Source organism: Heliconius melpomene, chromosome 1 (assembly GCF_056956725.1).
Source record: "Heliconius melpomene rosina isolate 202511_hmr_F chromosome 1, ASM5695672v1, whole genome shotgun sequence".
NCBI classification, from domain to species: Eukaryota; Metazoa; Arthropoda; class Insecta; order Lepidoptera; family Nymphalidae; genus Heliconius; species Heliconius melpomene.
In genome coordinates, this window is record NC_140389.1 from 2557655 (window position 1) to 2574394 (window position 16740).

Sequence of the window (16740 nt, forward strand, 5' to 3'; positions counted from 1 at the left end):
AACAATTAACACACTCTACTAAACCTGGAAGGTAGGATTGTGACAAAAATTTAGCAGAAATGATTCTCTTGTAAAAATCTGTACGAGAATAGAAACCTATAGTTGATGATCTTTTAGCTTCTTCTGATGAGATGTTATTATACTGTATCGATGATACTGGAAGAAGGTCACGTAAAAAACATGAGGACCCTCGCCGTGAAGAGGACATATACGCTTTGGTAACTGTGGACGCAGAGGTCATAGCACTTCGTTGTTTCTCTGGCAACCCCAGTTTCACGCTATATGCCACTTTTAGCAGGGTAGACAGAGGGAATCAAGGGATCTAGTGTTAAGTTCCCATTCCACACACTTCCGTTCCTCACTATCCTCCGAATTTTATAGTTAAGTAGCAAAAATGCGGCGTTTAGCTCCACCACTCAACACGTAATGCGTTCAGAATTTGACGGAAAATAAGGTACTGAGTAGTGATAAAGCGTGTAGCTATAAAAGATTTTAACTTTTTATCACCTAAGTCTAGACTTTAATGGTAATTCTATAATAACGTAGAAGACGTTCATTAATTATCTTATGAATGGGGAGAGAAATCTTATTGAAACTTAAAAGTGTTTTCTAATTAGAAAATATCTTTAGTAGACGCATAAAATTTTACAAGTGAAGGGCAAATAAATGTTATTTTATAAGAATTTGAAAGTGGTCTAAAATCTTTTTATCGCATTGTAGATCAGGAGAAAGGTAGTGTAAAGATACTCCGTTCTCTCTTTCGGCCCAATTTTCGAGTCACTATGTGTAGAGTGGCGAAACTAAACGCCGCGTTTTATCTACTAGAATTGAAATGAATTAAATATAAACGTACCCTCCAGTGGTAGCTGAACTCACAATCATCGCATTTGCAGTCAGACATTGTCGATTTGCAAGTAAATAGACACAAAAACAAAGAGATCACTTTCTTTCAACCCATAAACGACTGATATATTCTATCAATTAAACCCACTGCGCCAGGATGGTTACATTTCTGTTTACGAAAATCAACTTTTTTTATCTTTCCTGTTTGAAACGTGACATAAATATTTATCAAAGACTTTCCTGATTCAGAGAGTTTATATGAAAACCTTGCTTACAAGTTGTATGGGAGTTCGCCCCACTTTCTTCAAATTTAGTGAAAGTTTGTAAACACATGACATAAGTAATGATAAGTCGTATTATTTAACGTTTCGTGCTATAAATATTATAATTATAGGTAATTTCTTGGCAATGCCAATCTATGGAAAAAAACAGTGTTTAATTTTTTTGTTAGATATCGTTCTTTTAGAGTAGTTTTATTCTGCATATATTAACATATTTAAAATGCATGCATATGAGTGTGATATTGAAAAGCAACCAACGCGTATCGCCCGGAAATAGGCGGAAACGAAACGCGGTACGATATCACTATCGTTCTGTACGGCCTACTTCGTAAGGTGTGTATTTCACGTTTAATATTAAGAAATAAATCAAAATCAGCTTCTCGTTGTATCCCGCACGCAGCAGGGTAGGCAGAGGGAACCTAGTGTTGAGACACTCCGTTCCCCACTTTTTGCCGAATTCTAGAGGCATTGCGTGTTGAGTGGCAAAACTTAACGCCGCGCTTTGCCTCGTCACCAGAGCGAAGAAATGGAAGTATAAACGTAAATAAATATTTCACTTCCTCGAGTGGGGATCGAACCCACAACCGTCGCGTTACAGTCACACCCTTGTGCCGCTGCGCCATGACGGAATTTACATTTGAAGAGTAATAAAAAAAAATCTTTTTATATAGAAAAAGGCATGCTTATCATCATGTTAATGATTTTAATTTAACACACTGTACCTGTGGTTGTTCTACCATTAAGAATGGGTCATACATAGGTAGTTGTTATTTCAATTGACCACACAGACAAAGCCGCAGGCAAGAACTAGTGGAAAATAAGATACATAAATAAATAAACAGCTTCGTTCCACGAAGAATTAAGCGAGTCTTACAAACTTTTTATGTCAACGCTTAATGAGCCATTTTTGCTACACGTGTATTTAATTGAGTTTTCTGTAGCAGATAAAGTTAATGGCCTGACCTTAGAGAAAGTTTAGAAGTAACGTTTTACTGGAATAAGATTTACTACTACGGCCCCCGCGCGGCTTCGCCCGTTCGATTTATTTATTCGAATATTTTATGTATTTAATATTATTTTAGGGTATTTATTGAAAACAGATTAATGATTTTAGTATGGTTATCTATAGGTACTGTTATGCACTTAGTAAATCGTTATTTAAATCTTTTCAGATTTTATTTGATTTTGCTTACGGAAATTTTCATAGTCAATAGATAAATGTTTAATTATTTTATATTTATGTGAGCACAAATTCGGAGACATTCAGGATATTCCGGAATAAAAAGTAGCCTATATACTATGCCACAACCCGGTCTTGTCCGTTCAGTGAAAGTCCCATAAAAATCAGCTGTCCGTAGATTACCCGCACAAACAGAAAGAAAGACAGACATTTTTTTTTAAATTGTTTTGTTTGGGTTTTAATACTATGAATACTATATTCATTTGAAATAACAGGGATTTTTCAAATTACAGACAGAAACATCAGTTTAATTTCTATATAGTAGATTACGCTATCAGTTAGAGCACTATTAAAATTTTTAACTACCCTAAATTTTAAATAATTTTACAGGGTAGGCGGTATACATATACATACATACAATACCTACGTATATACATATACTCATATATATATTTCATCACATGAAAGCTGCCCGTCTCGAACTGGGGCTTTACAAGAGATTACACATTTAGCGGTGTATGCATACTAAATGCATAAGCTTAGGACTTAGAATAACTATACGTTGCCAGTCAGTTTTGCTTGCTTTATTTAATCTGGAAAAGATTAGTAAAGGAAATTTTGCTATTTGCTATTCTTACCACTATATGCGGACAGAAAAAGAAAACTTAGTGTCGAAACACTTTGTACTTTCATTTCGACCTCAAATTTGAGACACTATTAAGAAAAAAAAAAAATAATATAAAAAAACAACATTCTACTGAAGTTATCAAGAATCTCATATTAAACATTGTTGCAATTTGGAATTTGATTTGGAGGAATGTATTTTTAAAATATAGGCAATTCATTTTATCATTTTGATAAAACCGGAGTTTAGTTACGACACGTAACTCCACCACGTTGCCAAAAAATTGAGTGCAGCAATAAATGCGTAATATTACAAAAAAAATATTTATACATAGACAAGTACATTAATGTACAAAAATAAAATGTGTAAAAGTGACTGAAGAATATCTAAACATAGAGCGGTTATTTAAATATAATAAATCCTATATTCTGCTATCTACAAATAGCCTCTTATCACGCTATCATTATTGATAATACCTTTGTTCGTACTTTAATTAATATTCTTAATAAATGGTTTATTTTCTATGATAATAATCTTCTAGGCGTCATACTTGTCAGTGCGTTTACACTGGTGGTCGCAGATTCGAATCCGAATCGGGGGAACGATTAATTTCATTTATTCGTTCTGGTGATACAAAGCATGGCGTTGAGTTACGCCACGCACATATTTGTAATATATAGAAAGGAAGGCTGAAAATGGAAAGTTATAGTATCAAAAATGTCTGTTTCTAGATTCCTTTATTCTGTTGCTATCCTGCTGTTACCGCAAGAAAATACTGAATTTTCAGTTTAAAGATATTAGGATGATCCTATAAAAAACGTTCCTAGTGGTGTTTATCAGTACATATATAAGGACATATCACATTACTACACCATTCAACATTTATGTCGAATCTCCTATTATTATAGATTTATGGCACTATTAAAAGTTATCACAATAACAGTTAGCAAGAAAACAGCTTATGCATATATAAAAAATAGAAAGAATATTATCATATTTATTATTTTCTTATATAGCTTCACGGTGTATCCCGCAGGATAGAAAGAAGGAACTAGAAGCCTAGTGTTAAGACACTATTCTCATTAATATACTTCCGTTTCCAATTTTCCGCTGAATTCTAAGGCATTGTATTGTAGTGGCCGAACTCAACGTTGCTAGAACTTGGAAATGAAAATATTAAATATATCATTCCCTCAAGTGGGAAATAAACCTACACCCGTCACAGTTACAAACGTTTTTACACGGTTGTCTGTTTTTATTGTATTTTTATATTATTTATTAAACCATTCCATAATATTACTGTTGGATAAACTCTATGCAAATAAAAAAACGAATGAAAGTCGTTAAAACATTTATACATTTTTATATTATACAAACTCCAAGAAACTTCGCTAACATTCGTACGGGTATAAAACATCAGGAAGTTTATGGGAAATGCAATTTAAAGTTCTCAGTTCGTTACATAAAATTAAGAGCTTACATCTCTAGGTCTCTTCTGTAGAAATGTTAGATGTGACTATAAATAATCTAGTAGGTAATAGGTTAGTTTTGAGGTCAACTCTATAGTAAAAGTCAGCTTCACTCTGTATGCAAGCATGCAGCAGGGTAGGCAGAGGGAACCTATCAGAGATTATAATTATGCAAAATATATGTATTTACAATTATTTTTAGGCCGTCCTGGCACAGAGGCACAAGCTTACAGCTGTAAACGTTGCGGGTTCTATTCCCACTCGGGGAATAAAATATTTAATATTTTCATTTTTCTGCTCTAGTGATCAAGCAAAGCGCGGCGTTGAGTTTCACCACTCAACTTAAAAGAAATCGGCGGAAAGTGGGGAACAGTGTTTTAATGAGAAAGGAGAGTCTTAAATCTAGGTTTCCAAATTCTCCCTGCCCTGCGCTTGAGCCCCCCCCCCACCTCTCTCTCTCTCTAATAACTCTATATTCTGAAAATATTAGAAAACAACACAAACAACACATTAAATTTCATATTTGGTCTCTCACAAAGAGTAGTACTGTATTCAATTTTAAGTATCATAGAGCTTGCAGTGGTTCCGAGCAAAGTTCATACGTTTCAACTTTGTTTTTGATACGTCTAGTGCTTTTTGTTATGTATTTGTATGTTTAAATATGTGTGCTAGTTACTTTTTTATTATTTTTGTCTAAATTAAATTATTTATTAGTAGAGTATATATATTATTAGGAATATTTCGATGTGCGAGTCCGTCGTCGTTTGGGAAATTGGTTGGTGCCGATTGTTAAATTATTAATAACTTATTTTAATATTTACCTATAATAAATTTAATCTATTAAGAAGCAATATATAAAAACAGTTAAGTTAAGCAATTTAAAAACACTGTATTATACGTCGAATACATATTTTAAGATGAGAATTTTCAAAAGTTTTCAATGCTAGTTTTAATATATAAAATTCGAAGAAGCGAAGATTTTAATTAACATATTCTTGCAGCCAGCATCAGCTATGCAATTTGGCTTAAGTACTTAAGATCTAATGGCACGTCTGTAGATGCAGTCAGTAACAATATCCATATCTCAAACTACAGTCTGGAGTTATAATAGAATTAAGTTCATATAAAGATTCAGTTATAGATTGAAATATATTTTTTTCTTAGATTTTAATAACAAAAAGTATTTTCTTTAAATTATTTAAATTGATTTTCATCTTACAAGATTTCCGTTGTTATTTTCATTAGAGGATGCACTTTCCTTCACCCTATTGTGCCTTCGTCTCGCCCCGTCTTTGTACAACCATTTTCCTTAAAGTAAAATGAATATTGTATGAAATGTAATGTCAGATTGCTTAAATTTATAAAGTTCTATAGTTAAGGTTTTTAAAAGTTAAAAAAAAATCTAAATATGAACATGTTTAAACACGTCAAAAGCACGCCTCAGCTTTTTTATTTTAAAATGCCCAGCTAAACTTTAAATCATAATTACTTATTTCACTAGTTTAGTTAGGTAATAGCAAAGGTCGCACGCAGGCAAGTTTAGTCGATACTGCCACGAGACTGTTTTACAGTTTATCATTTTATGTTTTGTACTGAAACTGTACTGGGGCTAAGCTGGAGTACTTGTATTACTCAGAGGCAATTACTTAAGGTTAAATGAATACCGTCTGGCGGTGCTGCCGTGCCAGGCGAAGGTCTGGGTTTTAGATTTATTTTATATATATTTAGACCTGATGCAGGGGTACTAGCGTGTGACTGTAAACGCGAAGGTTTTGGATTCGATTCCCATTCGGGGAAATGAAATATTTAATATTTTCATCTTCTCGCCCTGGTAACGAGGCAAAGCGCGTACTGCTGCTCAACGCGGTAAGTAGGGGGGGATCACCGAATTCTCTTAACCACCGAAGTGTTTTAACACTGTTTCCTCTGTTTACCATTTTTCCTTATTAACGTACTCGTAATACGATAAAATCAATAGATAAAAAAGTATTACGTTTAATATTAATTTACTTCTATATGATATTAAATTTCATACTTTAAGACATTTCGTGACTAGTCTACCTAGAAATAGCTCCAGAATTATTCTGCTAATCAATATTAGTACCGCCATGTTTGACTAAGTAAAATACTATAAACATGTTAAACATTCAAATAGTATAAATCAAATATACTTTCGACTGATATACGCTTAGGACTGACTGATTTTAATGCGATTTTCACTAATAGACAGAGTGATTCGAGAAGGAATGATTATAGCATAGAAACCTAGTGTTAAGGCAATCTATTTTCTACTTTTCTTTCGATCTTGAAAATATTATATTTTAAGTGACGTAACTCAACGACGCAAATTATCTTGTTATGAGAGCGGGAAATTGTGAATAATAAACGGCTATTTAATTAAAGTTAGTGTTTTCCGCAGGAAGAACACTAGCTAGCAATATAATAAAGTGTATTAATGGAATGGAGTGCAAGAGACTATTATGGAATAATTTTGGCTTGTCTGTTCGTACGTCCTGCCAAATGTGTTGTCTGTCTGTCTAGGTCAATGAACTTTGGACAATTTTCATTTTGTTATATTTTTGGTATATAATATACTGTTTATTATAGGTTCAACCTGTCAAAATATGATTTAGATATAATATACATGTAAAGAGACTTTATTCTCTTTAAATATAGCGTTCCTCTTTTTATGACACCAATGGAGGAAACCAATCGTATATGAGGCGCAACAGCATAGCCTAAGAGAACGATTGTTGATTCAAATTCCAAGATAAAGCACAGCGTTAAGTTCCGCTGTTGAAGACGTAAATTCTTTAAAATTGGGCAGAAAATACAGAACAGATTCTCTTAACATTAAGTTGCTTCTGGCTTGTCACATCACGAAGCCAGTCCTATAAGTTTTGCATCAATCGGGAACTAGAACCTTGGAATTCAATCAATTTTTACATACAAAAATGCGTAAATTTACCTATATATAAATAAATATAATATCCATTAGTTCCCACTATGGTGTGCACTTCCTCCACAATCCACAGCCATGTAAAGCTATTGTAGTAGGATCGATTCAAGCGAGACATGTGAAATAAAAACAGCGTCTGGCCCTTTGTTCTTAACTAGATAAGTTTTATATTAACTTTAGTCTGCCCTTATAGTTGTATAGGATATATTTTTTGTTTTAATTGTATTAATAGGATAACTACAATTATAAGTTAATCGAATTGGGCTCGGTGTGACTGTAAACTCAACGGTCGTGGATTCGATTCCCACTCGAGGAAATGAATTGTTTATTATTTTCATTTTCTGGCTTTGGTAACGAGGAAAAGCGTGAACTTGAGTTCCGCTACTCAAAACGGTATATCTCTTGGCAGCACCGGGGGGAGAGGGGGGGAGGGGAAGGAAGGAAGATGGTACTCTGTCCCTGCAGAAATGCAAGCACTATGTGGCTGCCTGTGAGTAAGTCGACGACTGTAAGGGCGCCCCCTGCGAGACTCGCATCTCGGCTTGCTATTTCGTGAACTAAATTATATCGTGTATAGGTTAGGTTAGGCATTGTTAAAGGCACCTTGATTTTACGTTACGTGTACATTAATACTCTTTTAAGTTTAATTATTATTAATAGTTCAACTGTATAATGTAATAAAAAATATTCTTTAATTATTCTTTCTATTTGACATTGTAAAATTTATATATTTTGTGATAATTAAAGCTTCAACACACAGCAGGGTACACAGAGGGAACTTAATGTTAAGACTCTCCGTTCCCCACATTCCACCGTATTCTGGAGTTATAACGTTGCGTGGCGGAACTCAACGCCGCGCTTTGCCTTGGCTTAGCAAGAGCGAAAAATGAAAATACATGTGTATATAAAATGATTAATTATACAGATAGAAAAAGAAACACAAGGGGTGTTTAAATTATCTCCGAACTCAGTATAAATCGGTCTGTCTGACAGTTTTCGCTTGTTATTTTTTTCGTCCGCACTTTTGCTTGGAGCGAGCTTTAATTGTCAAAGTTTGAAGCCCTTTCATACGTGACCAGTTGGTTTTTTAAAATTATTTTTGCGTATAAGCCATAGCATATGCATATAATGCTATTCATAAGTAGCATTAGGTGAATGAAAAAAAATATATATAAAATTCTTCCGTTACTCAGTAACAGACAGACATCGTACAGTTGAAATTACGTGGCGTAGAACGCTGAAGTGTGACGTTCAAATATATATTCAAATATAAACATTATAAAGTAATCTATAATCTTTCTACTTCTAATTGTAAACGAGGTGGTTGTGGATTCTAATTTCAATTGAATGAATGATTTTAATTAACTAGCGGACGCGCGCAGCTTCGTCGATTTCACGTTTCTACGCACAGCGGTTACGGCTGTGCGTGCGTCTTACCTCAGTCAGTGAGGACAAGTCCTTTTATATATATAGATAATTAAGTTTATTATAATTAGGTTTTTTTAAAATAATTAAAAATAAATTTAAAATGAAAATCGCCCACCCATCCATATACATAGTTCAACCACAGTTGCTTAACCAATTTCCATAGCAAGTCACCCCTACCCTAGCCCCTATTTCACGCCCTTCGCTCTCAATTAGAGATTAATATCGTATTGTCTGCCCTAACGTAACCCTCTATACAATTTCCAACGAATATTTTGAATAGAATATGCTCTGGGACTGGGATGACCAGTTTGTTCTGGTGATCGTTGATTTTGGTTAGCTATATGTTTTAAAATGTTATTTGTAAACTTCGAGGGTAGTTTAGTAATTTAAGGGTACTAGCGTGCGACTGTAAGCGCGTCAGGTTGGGGGTTCGATTCCTACTCGAGGTAATAAAATATTTAATATGTTCATTTCTCGATTAGGACAGACAGCCAGACGAACAATGGAGTTTTAGTAATAAGGTCCCGTTGTACCCTTTGAGAAGAGAACCTTAAAAAAAAATTTCGCTTTTCCGTTAATTTGAAATTCGCCTGAATGAATGTCTGTTCCTTTTTCCCGCAATAATTACTGAACGAATTTACATGAATCTTTAGAGTGATATAACTTATAACAACTTGTAACAGAAGAGGCAAAGCCGCGGGTGGATCTTTAGAATACCATTAATGAAAAAATATTGCGGTTGTAAAAATTCTAATGTTGTAAACATTTTCTTTCTATCCATTAAAATATATGTGTTTGATTTTTTTTTTATATTTTCTTCTTGTTACAGGTACATTAGGATATTTTATAACAATTATGTTATAGTGACGTGCCGAAGCTAGTGAAGTGACTTAGAAAATCGGTAGTTCTATTAAGATTTACATATTAAGAATAGTTAGTGTTAAGTGTCAAAATGGGTTGCAATACAAGTTCAGAGGCGAAGTCCACTAAGGAGGAGAAAGACACTCAAGAGAACCAAGAGAATACTAAAGCGGGTGAGTTTTATTTGTTTTATTTTTTTTCTATTTGTTTAAATCGAAAGTAACGTAAATTATCAAAGTCTATAGAAAAATTCTATAGAAAAATTCCATAAAATAATTCATCGAATTTACGAACATCCCGTACAGAAACATACCTACGCGGTGGAAGTATTGTTACGTATTCATACTTTCTACCATTTTTTATTCCTTTTTTAATGTTAAAATCTGAGCTCGAATTTAGGGAACGTCTCGATCCTCCACTCTAGAGAGATCATAAAAATGTAGAATATATTAAATGATATAAAAAAATGTTCACTGTACAGTATAAAGAACGTCGAAATTATATTATTCTTTGTGTAGTTTAAAAAACACATATTTTATAACATATTCAAATATGAGCGAAAAATGGGATACAGAGCACAAACGCTATGTTTTTTCTGCCATCCCTGCTATACAGGAAAAACGTGTTGCTGTTTGGGGGAAAAGCACAGGGAACTTGGGAACCTAGTATAAAAAGACTCCGTTCAAATTAATACACTTTTGGTCCTACCTTTTTGCCGAATTGAGGCATTGCGTGCTGAGAGCCACTTAACACTTAATGCCTCGAATAATTAGGCGTAAACGAAGTGTTTTAACACTAGATTCTCTCTGCCTACCCCGCTGTGTGCGGGATACAGCGTGAAGCTATTACAAATTAAAATGTATAAACGTAAACAACTTTAAGAGGTCTGCCAGTGAAGTTCGAGAGGTAGCATTGAATGTTTATTGAAGCCCTACACAGCTTTGTTGGGCATTGTTATCTGAGTACACATTTGCGTAGTAAATCGATATATAGTGGACGTGGAATGAATATGAATTTATATTCGTTTTGATTATTTTTTTTTGTATCTGTTTTCTAATTTTTTGTTTAGGATTTATGCTGGAATACTTTATTTTAAAAACAATTATTTTTTTTATTTACTCGCTCTGGTATTTAGGCGCTGCGTTAGGTTACGCCACTCTACATGTAGTGCTACCAGAATTCGGTGGAAACTGGGTAACGGAAATGTCGTATGGGAATAGAGAGTTCCTAAGTTCACTTTGCCTTTGTATAAGTTAAACTTATATTGTAGGATTTATAGTGAACTAGTTTTTATCTAAGGCTCCGTGGTCAGCGTCGAGTGGCGTTTTATCAGAGCAAAGAAATTAAAATAAAAAAACCTTGTAGTAAATAAAAAATATTGTTTTTAGTTTTTAATTATATATTTATTTCTTATAAAATTTATTACAATTAATAAAATCATTGTCGATGTGAAATTATATAAATATGGATAGTTCTGAATATTCTTGTACTTCTTAAGGAATAAAGGGCTTATATATAAGCGGAATTTACTGTATTCTGCACGTTACAAAGATATAAAGTTTATTTTTATATATCTTTGTAAAAAATAAGGAAAATGAGCGAATGAATAGATTATTTCTCCGTAAATTCCGTTCATGTGGGAATTTCGGGATGAATAATAGTCTATAAGTTGTTCCATAACCCCCTCTATTTTTCAGTGAAAGTCTCATAGTATTTTTTTCAGCTGTTCTGGAGATAAGTCCGTAAAAACAGAGACAATAATTGTAAAAATGTTTGTTTACGTTTGTATGTATGCACTTGAAAAGTACGGTTTACAGATAGAAATTTTAATTTTATTTACATAAGTTATAAAAAAAAATACTTGTACTATATTAAATTATTTTTGTAAGAAAAGGTAGCTACAATATTTTACACAGTAGTTTTCTTGCTTTAACAAATAGTCTGTCTCTATGACACAAGCCGTCCGCGTGCCAAGTTTTACGTACACCAGACGTTGAACTCTTGTTCATATACTAATATATTATATGTCGTATATGTTTACTACATATGTTGAAAAAGACGTTGTATTTGGCTCTGTCTAAGGTCATAGGTTCGATTTTCACGTAGTGCAAATATTAATATCGATATAGACGATCAGTCAAAACTGAAATGCAATGTGGCTATAAAATAAAGTCTTATTTTAACTTCTTTTTCTACTTTGCATATAGCAGGGTAGGTAGAGGGAGTATCACGACACTCCTAGCCCTTCCCGTTCCCTTCTTTATGCCCAATTTCTCTGCCCATTTGCTCGAGTCGGGTGGCGGAATACAACGTTCATTGTACCTAATGGGGATCGAACCTGTTATTAAAAAAAAAATATATATTACATAATTTAAGCTTTTACATACCTACATAAGCTGTAATTACCAAGAATTTTCGTACACACGTGTAAAGCACCGACGTTCTCTTTGTTTGTGGAGTTCCTCTAATTATCCCTTTAATTAATCCATAAGATTCACACTGAGTAATTAAACTTAAGTCGTGTTTCAGTGTTTCCCTTTTAAATCTTGTTTAGTCTAAAAATCTTATTTTTGTGTTCATTATGTGTTGGAGTTTGGAGGTTTTTTATTAAGTAGTGTTAATGTTTATGTGAAGATATGAGGTGATGAGTGAAGCTAGTCGAGGCTAGGGGAATCAGCGTGCGACTGTAAAATCGACAGGTTGTGGATTCGATCCCCATACGAGGAAATAAAATATTTAAAATTTTCATTACCTCGCTTTGGTAACGACGCAAAGCGCGGCGTTGAATTCTTCTATCCAACATGCAATCCCTTCAGAATTTAATAGAAAGTGGGGAATGAAAGTATAATAACGGAGAACGGAGTGTCTTAACACTAGGTTCTTTCTACCCTGCAACGTGGACAAAGCGTGAAGCTATTATGCTGATGTCTTTATTTTTAGCAATTTATATTTTTACATATCTTTTAATACTATAAATATTTATCAAAATAAATACCAAAATCATCTCTACAATTTTCATTGATGGCACAAAAAAAAATCGTCTAAAATTACACGTTTCAAATGTCTCATTTCTCGCTTGACGTTAATAAAATCGAATCTCCCATATATTTCATCTATCAAAATGTCTAGATTAGATTTGTAGGAGAATGCTCTAATCAAATTTACCTCTGTCTGACCTCACGTAACCTGAACTGTATTGACTTTGAAAAGACGAATGGACGTCTGTGAATTCTTGTGCATTTTTTATTTTAAGAATTTAAATACATTTATATAGGGGAGAATGGAGAATTTAATGTTCAGACACTCTTTTCTTTAATTTTCAGTCATGTCAGAGATACTGCATGTTGGGTTGGAACCCAACGCTGTGAATTTAAGCGATATTTTATTTGCGTGGCGGAATTCGACGCAGCGTTATATATTATCAATTGGCGCAACGGAATCGCGTCTGAATGTAAACGGGATGGTCGTGAGTTCGATTCCTATTCTAGGGAGAATTACTTTTATTTCCTCACTCTGTAACAAGACAAATCGAGGCGTTCAGTATTGCCATTCAACAAACAATTTCTTGCCAATTGGGCGATCCGTGGGGAACTGAATCCGTGATTTTCTTAGAAATAGATTCTCTCTAAAGCTAAAAAAAAATTAGTCCTAAAACATGACGACTGGCCAAATACATTTCTTAGATGAAATTTTCAAGTCAGCTCCATCAAAATAATTCTAATGCTTTTAACTTTAAAAAGAAATAGGCCTCCCAACTTTTTTCACTTCTCTTTTAGAACAAAAACGTGTTTTTCCAAAGTAATGGTAGAATCATGACTTTGACTTTTACAACCTTCTATTTCAAGATAGACGAAGAAGTGTCTCTCAAAAAATCGAATATATTCGAATATATTGTTTATTTTGTGACTTTGTTCTCTTTTTCCTATAGATAATGATGGTGAAGTCACTCACAGTGGTAACAATGGAACGACAGTCAGGAATTGTTCATTTAATGAATTATTTAAGAAAATGTAAAAATAATCGCCATTCTCCATCCGTTTAGGTAGAAAAACGTGTATTTTTAATATTCTATACTGTTATTTTTATATAAATAGAAAAATATTTTTAGAAAACGTATGAAATGTTTATTAGTATTTTTTTATATGAGTATAGTTTTTAAAATACAATAAGACCCTGTTGAACTTTCTTAAAAGTCGTTATCCGATGAAAAACACCAAAAGGAAAAGTATTATCTTTATAACCTAGATAAAGAAAAGTTTCCTCTTATCACTTTCCTAACTTTAAGAATCAAAGTTTTTATGTTATAGCATTTTCAATTTCAATATCGCGATTCATCTATTTTTTTTACATTTAGTGTAATAATGAAGGCGGTTTTTTTTAAAAAGGTATTAGATATGCCTATCAATATATGCGAAAAGACTGTTTAACGTAGATTGCTTCTCCTGCAATATATCAAGGATTGCAAATGTGTCATTGTTGTACCAAATTCGCAATATTATTATTCTTTTAAGTATAAATTTATTATTATTTTTTAACCTTCCGCATATAAGCAGAGAGATCTCCACGCTTTTCCTTTTGTTGAAACCTAGGGCTTAGATACCTCCAGTTCCACTCTCCGCCTAATTCGTGAGGTATTGCGGAATTGTGGCGGAATTCAACGCCACGCTCTACGCTCCAATGTCTTGTTACCAGAGCGAGCAAAAGAAATTATTAAATCTCTTATTTTCCTGAGTAGAAATCGCTTTACAACGAATTACTTTATTTCTTCATAATTATAATTAAATCTAGTTAACTATTGTTCACAGACAGACAGTCTATCTAATATAAACTAACGCCCGAAATTAATAATGTATCTCCGATCTCCAGTTAACGTCCATCTTGGAATGTTCGACATATCTATCCAATCTCTAACCTGCATGCCAATAACCATTCCGGATAATGTCAACTTATCATCAAAAGTGGATTGCAGGGCCCTCCCTGCGGTAACGATAGTTTCGTTTTACGTATCTTTTTTTAATTAACAAAATCCTAATATATATGCTAAATTAAATTTAAAATTAATTATTATTACTTATAAAAGTCCTATAAAAACTATTTTTAATAAAATAATAAATCTTTAAGTCCCAAAATATTAAAAAAGAATAAAAATTAATAATATTAAAACACTTTTTAAAACTTAATGCAATATGCTTAGGTGCGTACAATGGAACTTGAACATGTCATTTTGACAGCATATGTTTTTATAATATAATAATTAATTGTTAGTTTTAAGATACTTTATTCCTAACCCATTTTCATGTATAAATTATTAAACATAACTTGAAACGCCATAAAATTACAACTAAACTGAACTAAAGATAATTATTTTAATTTCATTAATGGAGTCCGGCATAGTAAGGTAAGTATCGTATGTATTCATAATTTTGTTTATTAAGTTTAAATATAAATACATGCGAAAAATTATATAAAGGCGTTAGCCTCTATAGAATTTTTGAATTCATTATAATATTAATATCGTTTTGCTTGGCTATTTCAATTTCATATTGTTTATTGCTACATTGGATAACAAAGAATAAAATTTGAGATTAAGTGCAAGATTATTATTTTAACTTATATAGATGAATGCTTTATTGAACAATGAACTAATAAATACTTTATTTTTTTCAGTAAAAACAAAACAGTGATTGCAAGAAATTCACTAAATATTTTGTAGCTTATAAGAAATGTATGGAGAATAAAGCTGATAAAATTACTAAACATGGAGCAAGCTAGAATTAAGAAATAAAAAATATTTATATAAAGAGACAAATAAAAAAATAGGTTACATTTTTTTAATAATAAAAAAATTACAATACACATTGTTTTCCTTATTCACCCCCAAAAACAAGTAAAACTATGATTAACTAACAATCTTCTCACTTAAGTAATTAATAAATATAAAATATTTGAATAATTATTCATCTTATAAAACAATTATTTACGTCCTTTCTGTGATATCTTATATTGCAGCACTGTCCTCATTATCTATCATGTCATGAAGGTATTTCCATTCCTGGTACTTCCTCCAAATTAAGATCTCTGCAAATGGAGTGCCATAATATGAAATTATCTTGCAAATGTTCTAAAAATATAAAATTTCTATATTAGGTATATAATTCAAGAATATTAATAAGTTTAATACTATTTACACATCATACTAATAAATTATAATAAGATTTTTTTTTATATGGTCCGTCCCCTTTTTTCCATACCATAGGTATTATGTTAACCTAATATTAGGTTAACATAATACCTTTCTATTATGTTCCTGGTTTAATATATGCTTGCTTGCAGCTTTGCTTTAGTACTTGGATTAAGAACTTGTGTTAATAAATATGGTCTATTTGGTACTTTACTTCCATTGATTACCATAATGTCTTGCATCACATTTTGCTGCCTATAATAAAATATAAAATATTATTTTACAAATATATGAGATAGTAATTTGGAAAATCAGTAACTGAAATTAATAAGCTCAGAGCTCAAATTAAGAAATGAAATGGTAATTAGTAACTGAGATTAAGTATACAAAAAAAAGTTTGTAAAGAAAACTTTATATAGCTTAATAATACTCACATGGCGATTAAACACATAAGTGTTCGAGTGCAATCAATTGCAGCAATAACTCCAGGAAAGGCACCAACTTGATAGAAGTTTTTAGCACTCTCTTGATATATTTCTATGTATGAGTGAGCATCACTGCATATATTTGTAATTGCTGACACTGACTACATAACACTATCATTACTATCACTCGAAGAAATGTCACTCCACATATTTATTTACTTTAAAAATCAAATATAATATAAATGCAATTTTGCAATCCGGGGATATGATAAAGTAAACCCCAAAATATGTCGGATCGCAATTAGCTGTCATTTTTGCTATCCAACGTAATGTCAAAATGGACAGATCGTTTATTGGCACGCACAAGCTGTAATTTTCATACAAAGTTCCCTCTTCATCTCTAGTTAGTCCTCCCAACGATAGATTGAAGTTAAAGATTGAAAATGAAGTACTTCGATAGGTTATTGGCAACCTAAACTCAAAAAATA

The 16740-nt window shown here is 32.5% G+C and overlaps 1 protein-coding gene and 2 long non-coding RNA genes across 3 annotated transcripts in view; 2 read left to right on the top strand and 1 right to left on the bottom strand.

The window, feature by feature from the left end:
- The window catches only part of igl (IQ calmodulin-binding domain containing protein igloo), a 106879-nt gene that overhangs the window by 9026 nt on the left and 81113 nt on the right, over positions 1-16740 (top strand). The window contains exon 2 of the mRNA XM_085185950.1: positions 9615-9819. Within this exon, the coding sequence (XP_085042076.1) occupies positions 9738-9819 (82 nt within the window). The 5' untranslated portion in view covers positions 9615-9737. The remainder of the gene's footprint in view (positions 1-9614; positions 9820-16740) is intronic.
- Positions 14476-15498, top strand: LOC146540948 (uncharacterized). The gene is made up of 2 exons (XR_014878024.1): positions 14476-15044; positions 15314-15498. It is a non-coding gene; the product is annotated as an uncharacterized LOC146540948 (long non-coding RNA).
- On the bottom strand, positions 15456-16364 carry LOC146540949 (uncharacterized). Its single transcript, XR_014878035.1, has 3 exons — positions 16262-16364; positions 15939-16082; positions 15456-15767 (listed from the first exon to the last, which is right to left on the bottom strand). It is a non-coding gene; the product is annotated as an uncharacterized LOC146540949 (long non-coding RNA).